This window comes from Coenobita brevimanus, chromosome 68, assembly GCF_032717465.1.
Source record: "Coenobita brevimanus isolate Jiangsu-jjx chromosome 68, ASM3271746v2, whole genome shotgun sequence".
NCBI lineage: Eukaryota > Metazoa > Arthropoda > Malacostraca > Decapoda > Coenobitidae > Coenobita > Coenobita brevimanus.
This window is the reverse complement of record NC_137021.1, coordinates 518914-536222: the sequence shown is the minus strand read 5'-3', so window position 1 is coordinate 536222 and position 17309 is coordinate 518914. Positions and strand designations below refer to the sequence as shown.

The 17309-nt window shown below is 38.8% G+C and overlaps 1 protein-coding gene across 2 annotated transcripts; it reads right to left on the bottom strand.

The window, feature by feature from the left end:
- Window positions 1–189: 189 nt before the first annotated feature.
- On the bottom strand, window positions 190–15962 carry RhoGDI (rho GDP-dissociation inhibitor). Of its 2 annotated transcripts, none has more exons than XM_080277007.1 (5): window positions 15884–15962; window positions 14344–14536; window positions 14050–14174; window positions 12427–12526; window positions 190–7991 (listed from the first exon to the last, which is right to left on the bottom strand). In XM_080277007.1, the coding sequence occupies exons 2-5, from the start codon at window positions 14522–14524 to the stop codon at window positions 7795–7797; spliced, it is 603 nt and encodes a 200-aa protein (XP_080133133.1). In that variant the 5' UTR covers window positions 14525–14536; window positions 15884–15962; the 3' UTR covers window positions 190–7794. The 2 variants fall into 2 exon arrangements, with proteins under 2 accessions (XP_080133133.1, XP_080133134.1); XM_080277008.1 differs by lacking the exon at window positions 15884–15962 and adding an exon at window positions 15708–15804.
- Between the last annotated feature and the right edge of the window lie 1347 nt (window positions 15963–17309).

Here is a 17309-nt window from a genome sequence, read left to right as displayed (position 1 = left end):
CAATCACATTGGTGATTTTGTGGTGTAAGATGTTTTGCATTGTGCACAAGTAATTTTTTAATCATGTGTACTGTACAGTAAACTGTTAGGTATTTGGTATCTAGTCGTTATACAACTTCTATGACCTATAGAAATTACTATGACAATCTTAAAAGGGTGTTCACAGTAGTTTTAAAAAATAGTCGAATATCAAAAATTTAAAACTTTTATTGCCTCCAAAACTTGAATAGAGGAAATTTGACACTGAGGTTTCTTTCGTCTGTTTATACACAACACTGACTGCCAACTCAGGTCTTGACCAATTTTAAAAGCCATATTCCCAACACCAGTAATTAAAAAACTGTTCCATTATTAGTCTGTGATATACCTTATTATCCCATTGTATTTACCAATCTGTAAATTAATGAGACTGCAATAAAGCTGAACATGTTGCACTGCATTTGACAACTTTATTTTAACGGCAGCATAAAACAGTACACATGAAATGTCAAAGTTTAATTAGTTCTTTGTTTCTTACAAATTACATGCCATACCTAAAAACTAAATTACTAAGTAATTTTTGAGAGATCAACTGTAGTAAACAACATATCTGAATACAGCCATAATAATTTAACACTGCTATTATCAAATGGAAAACTGCCTTCACAGCATAAGACATTATTAAGTATGAGCAGGAATTTTTCTCCATATATTAACCCCTTCCATCCAATGATGTACTATATTCTTGCTACTTCCAGACAAAATTATACTTCTGAGGACTGATGTCTTGAACTGGTGGGATCTGATATAGTTTCCACTAACCACTTCAATACACATGGACTCTGCTTTAGATAATATTATCCAGTTATAGCCAAAAAAATATAACTACACATCATCAGACTCAGGAGACACTTTCAGTTTGATAATGTATTTCTAAATTTGTGTTTTGCTACCTTCAGGCAATTTTTGTTAACTTGAGACAGACCTTTAATAGCAAAGAAAATCCACTAATATGAGGCTTTCCTTCAGCTGAATAAAATGGTCTGGTAGTGGCACAAAAATATTGAACATTAAAGGGCTAAACTCTGAAAACTACATCAGTGATCAACTATTTTGGATTAAGGTTACTGCTTGGTAGGTTAAAACATGGTCACTATATTCAAGGGGTCAAAATTCTCTTTAAAGTATCTGAAAACTACATCACTGATCAACTATTGTGGATTATCGTTGCTGTTGGGTAGGTAACATGGGAAAAAAAATGATTAAACATCAGTTAATGGTCCACATTTAAAAATATATATATGTATATTATACCTGTACTGTATGTACTGTTTATAGCTTAGGATACATTTATTACCAACAGTTACATGCAGACACTATCCTTTTCTAAATTTACCCTTGCGACTTTATTTTTGTTGTATTTTTGCTGCCCCCACATGATTTTATTCAGTTTAGAGATCACCATCATCATCATCATGAGCTCCTTTTTTAAATGGAAGGGTTAGATATGAGATGCACCGTTGTGTACCTCCGAATGTCAAAATATAAACTGAGAAAACAGAGGACAGAATACCGGTATGAATTTTGGATACAGGAATTGACACCTTTGGAATTACTCCAGAGTGCCTCATATTATTTTTATGACACTGTTTAGTGGAGGAATTCTAAAGGTGCTATGGATGAGAAAATTTGTTGAATAACTTCCAGTTTATTGGTTTATCAAGTCTAGCACATCTAGCATTACTCTACTTATAACTTTCAATAACTCTTTCATTCCTTGGGTGCTCCTAAACTGAATAAAGTCATCTGGTAGGAGCAAGAGTGAAATAAATAATGTACTCAGGCCCAAGGGATTTACTAAGCCAAGCATGTCATTCTATATTATTCTTGCCGTGTCCTGATGATATTATCAAGCTCAGGACTGACCTTTCAAACTGGAGGTGTCAGATGTAATCTTAAAAAACCCCTCCAATATGAGATGCCATTCCTAAAGTTGAATAAAAGGAACTTGTAGCAACAAGAATAACACATATTATATACTTGGGCTCACGAGGCTAATGGCAGTTAACTTAGGAAGGGGGGGATGGGGGGAAGAGGAGCTAACTATAATGGTAAAAAAGTAACTGCCCATTATAACACCATTTGTGACTACCAGGCTTTCTGATGGATATTACAGCACATTTTTTTCTTAGCTGATAAAGATCCCTTACTCCATTCTGCCCAACTGATGGTCAAGTGTAGTCAGACTGAAGGGTTGATCTGTCTAGTAACCAAGGAGACTCATTCCTACCTCATACCTCAGACTCACTGAAATTCATGTAAACATGACTTAGTATTCAAGTTGTGGGAGTGACCCAGTTCCATCAGGTAAAAACAGACTGACTACTGTATAATAGGACAAGTACAATGCACTAACCCAAATCTGTATTCAAACTTATTAGCAACCCTGCTCACCATATAGCAACCAAATCAAAGGCACAGAGAAAAACTTTTTACAAAAAAGCCATATAAACAGTGCATAATCATGTACCAAATCACACCAAAACTATCACAGAGTAAGGTAGAGATTAATAGGAATTTAGGATAAACTAATGTACTGCAGTCTGAATTTTACAGATAACATGAAAATGGTACTTTAGCTGAAAATTAGTAATACTCCAGGCTCCTTACAAAAAATTTACAAAAATGTACAGAAACCAAAAACTAACTACATTTTTTGCAAGATCAACATTATATCAAACAATTTACACACACACACAACATTTACCCACTGAGTCGGGGGATGTCATCTGCATTTTATTCTTGCCATCTCCTGCTCACTATGAGGAACCTTTCTTATGCATAATAGAACTGTCTGGTAGCACTGTTACAAATGCCACTCAACTCCCTATCCCTCCAAAAGAAAATGGTGGACTGCAGGACAGGACAAGGGCAACTTCACCCTGTACTCCAAAAGGTTCACATTCAAATGAGACTCAGGCCACAACAACAAAATAAACTGTAAAGGACATCACCCAGCTTCAGGGGTTAATTAGGACAACCTTTAAAGACTGGAGTCAGCACTCACCATAATCGCCTGCTCTCTTACATCAAATGGTAATATTCTTACACACTACCAATGGCACTGCTAACAATGGCATTACACAAAATTTTTATCAAGAATGATGCTGAAGACCTACAGTATATCTGGTTCCACTGCAGCAGAGAAATTGTCTTCAAGAGGATGAGTATATAATGCAGGGATTTAAAAAAAGAAATGATATCCCTGTGGAGTTTAAAGCAGAAACCATGATGGTTAAATGGAAGAAAATTGCCAATATATGGAAAAGCATTATTGTGGTGATACAACACTAGTTGCCCAACTTGGACCATCCTTAGGTACAACTATTGAATCTTGTCAATAAAATACCCCTCCCCAAAGTGGATACCATTTTTTTTTTTTTTCTTCCCATTCTGCTAAGGTGGTTAACTTTGAATTACAGAAAAATTACAACAGCACCAGACACAAAGCCCAACCGACCCACCTAAGCAATTCAGGGCCGGGATTCAGAAACACACTTATGAATGATTCCCCCTCGTAACTGTATGATACATTTTTCCAAGAGGGCAAAGAATAGAGAGTATAGGGTCTTCCCACGTACAGTTCTTCCTGCAAAATCAAATCTAATTTCTAGCAGGGAATCTATCATAAATACATCTAAGAACCTCAACCCAGGAATGCACATATACAACATGGTCCTTTCATAACCTTGGCAGAGCAGGGCCTTCAAAATGGCATCTTTGTTTGAAAATAAAGTTGTGGGTCTGATCTCTATATAAATTGTTTCTGAACTTCCTTTATGCACCAAGCAATATGAAAATAACCAATGATGTTTGGATGGTTTAAACAGAAAGGTGTCACTCCAGGTGGAACTAAATATTTTAATATTAGGAAAATTATTATATTAACTGAGAGTTGTTTGATATGCAAGAATCGGCACTGCTAAGTTATTCAGCAGTATATAGCAAAGCAAAATTCACATGGTGCATCAGCACATAAAGCAAATTAAGGCACATTCACAACTTGTGTGTTCCATCAGCTAAATGGAGATAAAGAGACCTGACACTTTGAATATCTGATCACTGCAGGTTCTATTATCAGTGAAAAAGTTAAGGCATATTAGACTTGTACCTGCTAGTAATGTTAGCTTTCACAATAAAAAAAGTGAAGTTTCCACTTTCTTCTCATGTTGGTTTGTGCATATGTACAAATGTTCATGCCTTGTGACTGAAGGTGTATCTGCTCTTAACCTTTCACTTACCTCCTACAGTATAAAGAGGAACTACTTTACAGGTCTGGAAAACTGTGAAGCACTAATTACAAATCAGCCTACAAAGAATGAAAACCTCTGCTTGAATATCAAATAAACAGGGTGGTCTGTATATTATGCATATCAATCCTTGTGTGTTGTGGGAACAACTCTGCCGGCGTTACCACTGTCTACCCTGCATCATTATCAGCTTTCGATAACCTGTTTTATGCTTTATAATTTTTTAACATTCATTAACTGCATGGTTGATTAGCAAATTGATGAAGCACCCTAAATGTTTTCATTAGCAGCAGCTGGACCTCTTTTACCACTTCAAATAGCGCCCAACTGGATGAGCTATATTCCCTCCTCACTCCTCACAAAAGCAGACAGCCATTCCTACAACACACAAGATCACAGAGGGCAATATACAGACCACCCTGTATGTAGCAATCCATCACCAATGAATTTTCAAAAGCTCTGTCCAGGTCTAAACATCTGTTCACAACTATCCCAACAATCCTAATCTGGTAACCTTGAGTCAAAAGTGATAAAATATGGATAGATAAAGAACATTAACCACTTCAGTTTGATTATGTATAAGCAGCTTAATTTTACTTCTGCTACCTCTAGGTAATATTATTTAGGACAGGAGAGACTTTTTCAACAGAAGAGGTTTGATACAGCCTTAATAAAGCCCTTCAATAAGAACTGCAAGACAATTTTGTTTGTTAGGAAACTACATTAGAGCAAAGGCCAAACCAAGACTCTCACATTACTATGAAACTTATTTCAGCAACTGTTGGACAGCAATTAACTGGTTTTGGCACTTGGTTTAGCTTCCATTTCACAGAAAACATCAGCTGTACCATGGCAAACCCTATTTCTTGAGAGGTAGCATTGTTTCACTTTTATGTTATGTTAGGAGAGACTTTTGGACAGAAGGGGTTTGATACAACTTTCATTAACCCCTTCGGTATAAGAGGACTTTCCTAAACTGAATAAAATTATGTGGTGGTTGCAAGAAGAAACTAGAAATACATCATCAGACTGAAGGGGTTAACTACTCTCTACTAACTGCGAGGAACCCAAACCAAAGCAAGACCAGAGCTGAGAAAACCACATTAAGTTGTGACCAGATTTATTTACTTATACTACATGAATCCTTCCAGTACAGCAGCATCTTTATTTATTCTTGCTCCCTCCAGATTATTTTCTTCAACTTGTGAGACCTTTCGTGTTGAATGAGAATATGAAGACAGTCCCATACCCTTTAAAAATTAATGTGAGTCTGGATATTGCAAGAATAAAAATGAACAACCTGCCACCATATTTAGGGATTACGTAGTCAGTAGAGTGTCCATACTCTCGTTGGCTTAGGAGGCTACATCTTCCTTAGCAACTTAAATTTCAGTCCTTGCCATTCTCACACCTTGTTTTACATGTATCTAATACCAACATACACAGCATAAATAATATACAAGAGAACAATGAATATGCAATATCAAGAAGCACTGAGGAAGAGGTGCTATAGAGCACCTCACCAGAGGGATGGAGAGTAATGACGGAAGAGGAAGTTCATGTGGAAGAGACTGGAGAGGCAGAATGGAGAGACAGGAGGAGAGGAAAGAGTATTTTAAGGAAAATGGAGAAGTGAGGACAAAGTAACAATAACCATCCCTTGAAGAGATGTTCCCATGAGGGACCAAGACTATGATGTTAGGGAGCTTCCTTAACCAACAAGAATGCAGACATCGCAACCTGGCCACTCTACAGCGGTCCCAGACTCCCAGCACTCTTGTGGTTGATATCATGGCAGGCCAGTGCACACAGAGTTGAGCATTGCCATGCAGGGGCTGGCTAGTATACAAATTCCCAAGTGGCATCATCAGTTGTCTTAAATGGAAATGTTAACCCATTCACCTTCCATGGATGCATCAAGTTATTTTACTCTGGTTACCAAGACCATTTTAGGCAGACAAGGAAAATTCTAGCTGGCAAAAGAAGGAAAACTGTCACCAGTCATCTCTGGAATGCTTGAATTTCCATCTCAAGAAGAAAACATTCTGAATTTAAAGTAAATAAAATATCCCAGTGCATCGATGGCAGAGAATGGGTTACTAGTAAATTGTGCGATTCAACCCAGTTTTTGTTGTGCTTACTGAGGCAGCTTCACAAAAAGGATAAGCAATGAACACTAACAGGGAGAACTATATCAGAGTGATTAATATCCGACAGACCCAGGAAAAGTATATACTATGCTAAAATAAAAATCATGTCTACTGGGTACACAAACTAAGCAAGATGTTTGGATCCCACTACTGAAAGGTAAGCAAGATTAGCTACTATGTCCTTCATTGCCTGGTGTAACTACTGAAATCATTGACCCAGAGCCCTTGGATGCCTTCAAAAGTCTTATTTTTGCCATCTCTTGACAATTTTTTTCAGTTTATGGTAGACTCCGAACAGATGGACTCGATTTATCCTAAATACCCTCTCAATGTGGTAAGCCTTTCCTTAGTATGAACAAAATTGCCTCAGTGGCAAAAATAAACTAAAAAAAGAGGACATCATCTGAGCTCAATGGTTTAAACAATAGGGTCAGGCAACAAAATTCTTATCTTACAAACTAATCTATTGTCATAATGCCTGAGCATAAACACCTTCATAGGATATTCAACATGGTATCTTTGCCACATCCATACAAACAATGGTACTGGTCACTGTCTGGCTCAGCCCCTACACCAGACTCTTTGGCTAATCAATTTAATTATTTTAACATCACTTTTAAACACTTCTATCTGGTAACAAGCTTTATAATTCACTCTTGCTATCTCCAGACAATTTTACACATTTTTGGAAACTTTTTATTTTTTCTTTTTTAACTGGAAAGGGTAGATATAGTCTTAGTTAACCCACTCACACCTTGGGAGCTCTCCTAAGTTAACAGAAGTCATCTGGAAACAGCAAAAACAAAATAGAAAAACACATCACAAGACAGAAGGGTTTAAGGGTGAAGGTACTCGCAATATACACAAAAACTCTTCTATTTTTAAGTGACAAAATCTTTGTATATACAGTTACAGACATAAATATCGATTCACTTCATTACAATAAGGAACAAGAGTGTGAGCAATGACTTTCGAAGCCCAGTGATGCAACCTAAAGCACCAAACAACCTTTTCAAAATACTGTGTAAAAGTTTCACAAATGTTCAAATATGATGTGGAGCGATACTACTGTCTGCAGCTGCACATCATAATTTATAAACCATCACATACAGCCAATGTGTCAACCCTTTCAATGCAGTGATGCAGTTTTGATTTTATTCATGCTGTCTCCAAACAACTTGAATCAGCTTGGGGAGAGATATTAGGTTATGAGGGGATTAATGCATGCTGTACCTAATCCTCTCCAGTTTGACAAGTCTCTCCAAAGCAGAATAAAATCACCTGGCGGCAACAAGAGTAAGATGAAATGTACATCAATGTACTGAAGGGGTCAATTTTGCTCATTAGGTGTCAGCTCAGTTCCAGTCTTTCTTGATGTTGAAGGACCACTCCCACTTCAGGTGCTCATTGCCATCGTCGTCAGTAAAGAGGGACTTGACAGTGTAGTGTCCCCTGGCTATAAGGCCTGAGGGTGCATCCTCCATGGGGGTGATGTACGACTGAATCTCATCCTTGGGCGCATACGACCCCACCATGTGCGTCATCTTGTCCACTGGTGGGTAGTGAAGATGCACAATGTTTAGTTTTCACTTTCTTGGAACATGAAACTGCATCCAAAGAAAGGGAAAGACAGCCAGACAAAAACAGGGAAGGTCTGTCCTGTTCAAGCTTGGTTGCCTCTCCATTTCTTTGGATGTATTTTGCATCCAAAGAAAGGGAAAGTGTTAGTTTAATCTTTAACAAGGTTAATACTTGTTGTATCCATTAAAAAGGCCTTACACATCACTCCTGCCAAAATCTACTTTTTGCTGGATAACAATGTTTCTCAACTTAGGATTCAGTGAGCAAAGGACTGAACTTGTGACTGTGGAACATGAGTCACTGCATCTGCATACTTCCTCTCTGCCACTCTCCACACTACAGGATAACTTTTGGAGTGTTAAGCCCTTTCAATGGGGTATGCCTCATTAACTGCTTAAAAAAAAATAAATAATAAAAAATAAAATAAAATATACTGCATCTAGTAGTACAGTACACACAACTCTCAAAATCAACAACACAACATAGAATCAAGTGTAAGTAAACGAACTGTAAGTCAACTTTTATGCTGTGATTATATGGAGAAAAAAAAAAAAAAAAAAAAAAAAAAAAAAAGTAAGGCATGCAATACAATGAAGATTCAGAAATAGAAATAACAAAAACTATAAGCTTACTTCAACAAGTTCAATATGTTTTACATTGACAGTTTAATACAGATTAAGGTGTAACAAGGGAACCAAACACTTTAACTTGTTCTTAAAACCATCCATCCATCCATCATCCAATCCTACATTGCCCCATGAGAAGCATAGGAGCCCAGGGCTTGGCATGTTGGTCCTGACATTTAAGATACAAGTGACCAGCCTCACTCATCGCTGTGTGGCATTACGTGGGCAATAAATCCCAACCACCTCTTGGATAGAAACCTTTGCGGCTCAATCCGATTGGAGCACCATAATTACCCACTAAACCACCAGGTGCCATAATATGGTTAAATGGTTACCACCCAGCAGAGTAAATGGTTTCCTGGTGTACAGGAAACCATTTGGCTTGTCACTCAGTGTAGAGTCACCCAAAGGCAGAAAGAAGGGGAAAGAATTAAGGAAAGAAAGACAGAAGAGAGTGTAAAGTCACCCTTGGGCAGAAGGACGAGGAAAGAATGAATTAAAGAACGACAGAAGAGGAAGGAAGGAGGAGAGAAAAGGGCAGACACCTGAGAGCAGCACTACATCGAGTGAATGAATGGTGAGCGCCACCACCTACCACCTATCATGTACATATACTTCTCATTTAATCCCTTCAATAACTCTGATGAGTCTGGAGCTGCAACAACTAATAATGTTAATACTAATATCATTTATATTTTATTACCGCTACTACAGAGCCATTCTATTCAACTTCAGTAAGGCCTGTCCCTGATATTTCACTGCTAGGTTCTTGGGTACGGATAAGCTTGTATGATCAACCTTTCTGTCAATGCCACTTCGGATGAAAATTAGAATATGAAACCAGTCATAAGGGCATACACAGTACACAGACAGCAAGTGTACAGCAGCTGATTGTACAATATGAACAACAAACATGGCTCCTGGTCCAGTGAAAAATACTGTATTCTCTACCTGGATACCAATTGTATTCTTCACAGTACCGGTATATAAACTACCAGTAGCTAACTGTATAAACAATTTACGATACAAGTTTTTTTTTTTTTTTTTAATACAGATGACAATTTTTTTTTTTGGCACCTGGTGGTTTAGTGGGTAATTATTGCACTCCAATCAGATTGAGCTGGTGAAGGTTTATATCCAAGGGGTGGTTGGGGTTGATTGCTCATGTAATGCCACTCAGGGAAGAGTGAGGCTGGTCACTCTCATCTTAAATGTCGGGACCAACTGCCTAGCCCTGGGCTCCTATGCTCCTCATGGGGCAATGTAGGACTGGATGATGGATGGATGGATGGACAATTTTCAAAACGTTTCTGCTCGAGTCCTATCATAACCGTCTACACAAAATGCAACAGTATATATATATATATATATATATATACAGTATATAATAATACAGTACTGTCTTCATACAACATGAGACAGGTGATGCAGAACCTTGAGTAGAATCAATTTTGTGCTAAAGCACAATATACATTTACATGTAAAATAGGGGTTTGGGTTCTATGAGCTCTATATTTTGTGTTAAAAATATATATAAGGATAGGTTATTGCAAATATGTCTGCCTTTAGACACTGAAGACAGTGTGTTTACAAACGATCTCGCTGACAGGACACATCAGTGCATCCTAAACGATCTCGTTGACAGGACACATCAGTGCACCCTAACCTAACTTAACAGGCTAGTTTTGCCCCCCTAATACTCATAATTTTAACCATCAAGGATTGCCACAAAGCCTCTTAAAAGCCCCTAGTACCAACCATGCAAAAACTTCTAACCCAATCAACACATGAATAATCAAGACCCCGCATCACACATATTTCGCCAGGCATCACTTTCGGTACACCCAAAAAAAAAAAAAAAAAAAAAAAAAAAATGCAGTGACTATTTTTGAGAGTATCATTAAACATCAATACTGAAGGGGAAAAAAAAAAAAAAAAAAAAAAATATATATATATATATATATATATATATACTGTATACTGAAGTCATCATCATGGAGTGACTGCATACTTCAGATACACACGAATGCAGTAATCCTGAATAGTAAACATGTCAGCCAAGCATATAATTTGTATGATGGTATAATTCAAAAGAACTGAACTCGCATAATTATCTTACATAACTACTTCCAACAACACACAGTGTCTTCACATACCATACGAGCCAAATTTTCTAGCCTCCGAGTCCGTCACATCATTACAATTATCAGTCACAAATTCCTTTTTGCACACGTTGCACTAAACGTGAAAACATGACTCCCTGCTCCCTCATCATTAACATCTTTAGTTATTTTTTATTCACAAACCCCACATTTTTCCTAAAAAGTCTAGATATATACAGTTCGCATGCTACTGCGAGTTTACACAGGATCTCGTCGACTGGACGCATCAGTGCATCCTAACCTAATCGAGAAGTTTTCCCCCTCCCCAAAAATTATTCTTGGTGCATTAAACAAAAATAATTAAAAAAAATAATTAAAATATCATTAGCTATCGGCGATACATAAAATAAATACTGTACAATGAAATCGTCAGCATGGAGTGACTATGTACAACTTATATGATAAACACGAATGCAGTAATCCTCAATAATAAACAATTCAGACATGCAGTATAATATGTAACAGTACGGTATAATTCACAAGACCTGAACGCACATAATTATCTTACCTAACTTCACACATCAACACGCAGACTCTTCACATACTGTAAGAGCACAATTTTCTCAACCAGGGATCGTCAGTTCATAACAAAGAGTGGTCACAAAGCCTTTTTTTCACAAACGTTGCACTAAAGGCCAAAGCATGAATTTTACTGCTCCCTCATCATTAACATTCCTCTCCAACATCGTAGACACACCCGACTCATTTTATCTGTCCGAAGGTTACTCTCATTTGCATTTAAGCTCCCTCACCACACGCCACTTTGTCCTACAATTTGACTTTTTCCTTGGGAATAAATAATTTTCTTGTGTTCATAACACTTTCAGGGTGCTTGGGCATAACGGAAGTTAGTTTGGAACCATGTGCTCTGAGTTCTAATAAGAAATGGGGAGCAAGGAAATCATCATGATCATCATCCGAACCTCCTTTCCCACCCTAGGGCAGGAGGAGGAGTAGCAATGTCCAGACAGCCCAAATTTGCCTAATCCAATAGGCCACACTTCCATTCACTCATCATTCAAGCTCCCAGAATCCTGGCACTATCGGATACGCCAAAACATTCACCATGTTCTGTAGCTTCACATAAACGTATCCGACTGAGTCAATCCGGACGCTGCCAAGTTAAAAAGGGGTGCCAAGGAAATAAGTGAATAAATGCTTCTAATGACTGAGACTGTCCACACAACACAAAGGCAGGCAGTGGCAGGTATGGGATTTGGGTCATGTGGGACGGGTCAGGTTGAGGAAGCCAATCAGTAACTGACAAAAGCACAACACACGAGTTATAAACAAACGAAACCATCTAGGAAATCCAATAACTAAACGCACTCACTCCCCACACGGTTTCTCACACACAATTGAGTGATGTTACCATGCATTTGAACAATTATAGGAGATATTTAATGCCTGTGTTACAGTAAGATTGTGGCCTCCCTTTGTCTTAAATCATGGCTACTATCCATGCCAACAAAAGCTACTCTTCCACAATACCAAACCAAATGGTAGATATCCGCAACTAATAAATGCAATGGTAAAAATAAATGAATATATAAACAAATAAAAAATAAAAATTATAGTGCTCTTCCACAATGCCAAAACAAATGGCTGATGTCCTTACCTAATAATCCCTTTCTAAATGTCCGCTGAACATACTTCAAGCCCGTCACTATCTCGCGCTGAACGTGGAAGTCGATGCGAATTCTGTAGCTGATCCCTTCCTGAGAGATGGAGGAAATTTTAGTTACACCAGATCTTCTAGATTAAAAATTGAATTCTGGGCTTAAACAGGTTGTATGTCAGTGTTTACAACAAGTTCTATTAGTCCAACGAGAGTCTGAAGATATCAATCCATTGACAGATGCCTTAATCCTGTCAGGAGTGGCCACATACCAATCACCTCCATGTTGCCCTCTCCTCTGCCATTTGGCTGCCATCTCTCCAACACACACATCCCTCTTTCAAGTCTGTCTCCATGCCATCCCTCCATCTCATCCTTGGTCTACCCCTCCACTTCACTCACATAAACTCTTCTAGCCAGTCTCTCCACATGGCTAAACCATCTTCTCTAAACACTTTCAGTCACATCCACATGAATACCACAATGTTCCTTTTATTCTTTTTTACCTGTCCATCTGTATCAACATGTAACTCTGAAACTAGCTTATTTTAATCCACATCATCTAAGCTCCAAGAAACCACTCTATTCTGCATACTGCCAGGAACGTACAGCTGTTTCCTGTGGCATACATAAACGATCTTGACTAAAGCACCCCACCAGCCTCTGGAGCTCTGAGGTTTCCAAAGTGGTAGTAGTAGCAGTAGTGGTTGTTCCCTAGGCAGTCTGGCCAAACAGCCCAGAGTCCTTTAGGAAGGCAATGACCAAGACCGGGCTTTCCCACAGAGCTCTCAAAGAGTGTATATTGTGTTGTTGGTGTAGGTGATTGTGTGCAATGCAGTCTTCCATACTGTGCTTAATAGTATGGGGTGCTGTGTTACATCCTGGACAGGCATCAGCGATGGAGTCATCCAGCCTCTTCTGGTAGCTTAAGAGGGCTGGATGGAGCCCACATCTCAGCCTGGCCAGGTGGACCCTGTCCTCACGAGGGAGATAGGATTCAGAAGGGTGGATGTCAGGAGGCCGTGCATGCAGCTGTGTGTTGTCTTTAAGTGACTGAATGGAGTGGCGAGTGATTTGAGTGTGGATATGCTTCTGGAATCTGGTCTGAGGTTGGCGAGGGAGGGAGCGATGATAGTATTTGTGTATGATATCGTGCTGGGTGTTGTTTTGATGTTCCTTGGTGTGGGTGGATGTGCTGCCATGTAATGGACTAGATGTTGTGGGTTTGTGGAGGTTGCAGCAAGAATCTGGTGCCTCTCATGTCTAGGTGATCCTTGACTTAATGGACTTTGGTTTCTTGATGTAGGTGCTCTGTGGGTGTATTAGCTGTGCAGCCTGTGATTATTTTTAGGGCCTTATTCTGTATGGTCCGTAGAGTGTTGTAGTGTATTACCATATATTCTTAAATGTTAAAGTACCTTAGTACTGAAGTTTCTATAAACTGAGCTATGGAATATATGCTACAAAACGGTGAAAATCTCCAAAAAATTAAAGTGAACAAGCCATAACAGTGATAGAAGATTCTATGCAGTGAGCATGAAAAATAAGCTGAAAGAAAAAAAAAAAAATCTCCAAGCTATGGTGAACAAACAATAACACTCACAGTTGTGGCAGAGGACTCACCTTTATGGTAAAGCTGGAGTCTTTCAATTTATCCAAGTCTCCAGTGAGGTCAAGTTCCATCTCAGGCTGCCCCTCTGGAACCATCACCAGTTTCCGAACCAGCACGCGATTCGGGTTGCTCGGATCTGATGGTAAGCAGTACTGTACATGGATCATACTGCTTTGTGATATCATATGGGCAGTTTCATAATGAAATCTGGAAATGCTGTCAATACGGACTTTTAGAAAACCATGTCAACAAAGTGAGTGTGTGTGAAACTCTTCCAAAATCCTGCATAAAACCATGTGACATACCTACAACAACAGCACCTGCCACCGAGTTGCCAAGCAGAGTTTCCTTGTATTTGCGGAGGCTCTCGTCCTCAGTGTCCTTGTTCACCATCTCCTCCAGTGTCTTCTCTGGTGGAGGCTTGTAATTGGTGGGCTCATCCTCATCAGGAATGGGCTCTATCTCCACATTTTCCTCCTCAGCCATGATGCTTAACTTCTGTCATATATAAATAAGTTATGGAAATTATACAGCTCAACTTGTCATAAAGATTAAAAATACTGTACAGTTCACAGTCCTTGTTTTATATATATATATATATATATATATATATATATATATATATATATATATATATATAAACTTGAATGGCAAACTGATTACAAAAATTATATATAATGTTACATGATAACATCAGAGATAAACAGATAATAAATTAGTATATACACAATGCTCAACTTGTCATTAATTGTTTATAGGAATTCAGCTGTAAAATCTCATCATGAGCGATTATATTCAACATTCTTTATCTGCCTTTCATTCCTCCTTACTGGGTCTATACAGGTGGGGAAAGCCTAGAGCCACAGCTGCTTGACCCTAAAACGTACATGCACCAACAAATTATCCTCATAAAGATTCTGATTTTTAAGCTCAGTCTTCTCTAACTATGCATGGAGTGGGGTGAACTGCTGTACAAACATGAAGGGGGAAGGGTCCCAAGTTAGGTTTTTACATCCCTCAGTCAGGGCACCATGCATGCCCAGTGTGTTGTAGGGAAACTGGGTCTTGTAAACTCAATGGTATTGCTGCAGTTTAGATATTGCTCCTGTTAATGATAAGGCGACTCTCCTATAACATAAGAATCTGAGCTCTGACCTAACTAAACCACTACTGGTTTGAAAAATGTCTTCTTTGGTCTCCAGGTTAGATAAAGATGCACCCCCACCCAATCAGAAAGGCAAGATAAACCCTGTTACAAAGATATAGTTTAAAATATGCACAACTAACCAGTTCTGAAGCAAATCTAAATCAATATGAAGAAACTGAAAAATGAAATCTTGAAAAAACATAGGCTTCAGGCTCCAGACTATGATGACTTCACTGGGAAAGCCCAATTCCAGCACTACCTTATTAGCTACTAAAATATGACAATTTTTATGTGATATTAACATCATCACTTCCAACGCTCTTATTATTTAAAGTCGCCTGGCACATGATAACAAAATACAAAATGTCGTCTTCGTAAATCAGGGGAGTAGAGTTCCGACCCACCCAAATACCACTGTCATCCCAAGGAATTACGCAAAAGTTAATGAAATCCGTGTATCTTACTTCTTTACCGAAACTACCAAAATAGGATGAAAAACTGGGAAAACGCTGATAATATTACCTGGTATATTAAGACGGTGTACCCTTATCAGCTGACAACGATTTCCCCCAGACTGGCAAGATGGGTGGGGCTTCTACACACACTCCCTCACATAATTATCCCCATCAATATCCACACATGGACAACCTGGAGTATATGTGGTCTTATTTACAAGTTTTAGGCGTGGATATACTCACCTCTTCAAGAAAAACTAAACAGAAAAAAATTGGAAATGCGGTCCCGCTTCTTCAACCCGTGTCTTCAACTGAGCTACAGCAGCAACCCTCTAGCGGCGGCTTCAGTCATTCTCGCCGAGCATTTTATATTTCGCTAATGGCTTACGCAAAGGATATTTCCATAATTACTGAATTGCAACGGTAAATAATATTATTTTCCTATTTTATCTGGTGTTATTTTGTATTTATTCGTACTCCTATTCCAGTGCTGAAATATGGTGCGGTAAGGGAGATAAACCAATAGTGTCCATTGTTTACTCTCGTACAGAAATAACTCAAGTGATGATCTCCATTATGATTTGGAAATTATTTTTCCAGACGTTTCTGGACCCCATAGGTTCATAAAAGTCAGCTATGTACATACTCATCGACGAAATTAACCAATTAACAAAAATAAAAATAAAATAAGCTTGTGGGCAATACACATCCATGAAGGCGCGAAGGCCAGTAATCAAATGATCGCAAGAGTAATAGTATACAGGAACAACGACTGTGCTACAGTGCCAGCACTTTATAATAATCGAATTACACTTTTAACTGCGATTCATGTGATCAGTACTGAGGTCACGATCAATTATTATTGTTTACTTTACCCAGGTAAATTTTCGACAGCTTCGTCTTTGATGAAGAGAACGGAAGCACGTGCTAAGATGACGATTAACACCTTTACTTTGCAAACCTTTCCGCCCTTGTTATGATTCCCAAGCAGCCTTCGTCCATATGCTAAGATGACGCTTAAAACATTCATCTTCATTTCCTTTGCTTTGTAAATCTTTTCGCCCTTATTATGATTTCCCAAAGCCTTCGTCCTTCTTCCTAACCATCTCCCCCCCGTTCTTCTTTCTCCACCTCTCTCAGAAGTTCTCTTTATCTTCCTCTTGTCTGGAAATCATCCCACGTCAGCCTTTTCAGAGCTGCGAGTAATCTCCCCTGTCTGCCTTCCTTATGGCTCGAGAGGCACGGTGACTCAGTGGTAGAGCATCAGAGTCGTGATCGGGGGACGGCGAGTTCGAGCTTTGCCCGGGATTGCCGTGCTGGGAGTGGTAGCGCGCTCCTGTAACCTAGCGGGGCTATATGGCCATAGTTGCCTAGGTCGGGGATTAAATCCTTTCCTTATGGCTCGTGTGTGTGTGTGTGTGTGTGTGTGTGTGTGTGTGTGTGACACAGTACTGCAAGTAGTGACTGAGTGAATTTTATGAACATTACCTATGACTGGAAATGAGTTTCCTTGGTTACAAGTAAAATCAACCCTCCAGTCTGACTACATTTGGCCATCAATCACGCTGAAAGTGGTTAGAGGTCTTCACCAGGTTAGAAAAACATGTGCAATTATTATTCACTGCACAGTCTTTATTCAATCACAGACGTTATAGTACAATGCCTGTAC

Coding starts and splice junctions, on each gene's coding strand:
- RhoGDI (XM_080277007.1), bottom strand. CDS start 14,524: ATGGCTGAGGAGGAAAATGTGGAGATAGAGCCCATTCCTGATGAGGAT. Junction 14,175..14,343: donor GGCAGGTGCTGTTGTTGTAG/GTATGTCACATG, acceptor GCTTACCATCAG/ATCCGAGCAACCCGAATCGC. Junction 7,992..12,426: donor ATTTAGAAAGGGATTATTAG/GTAAGGACATCA, acceptor ACTACCCACCAG/TGGACAAGATGACGCACATG.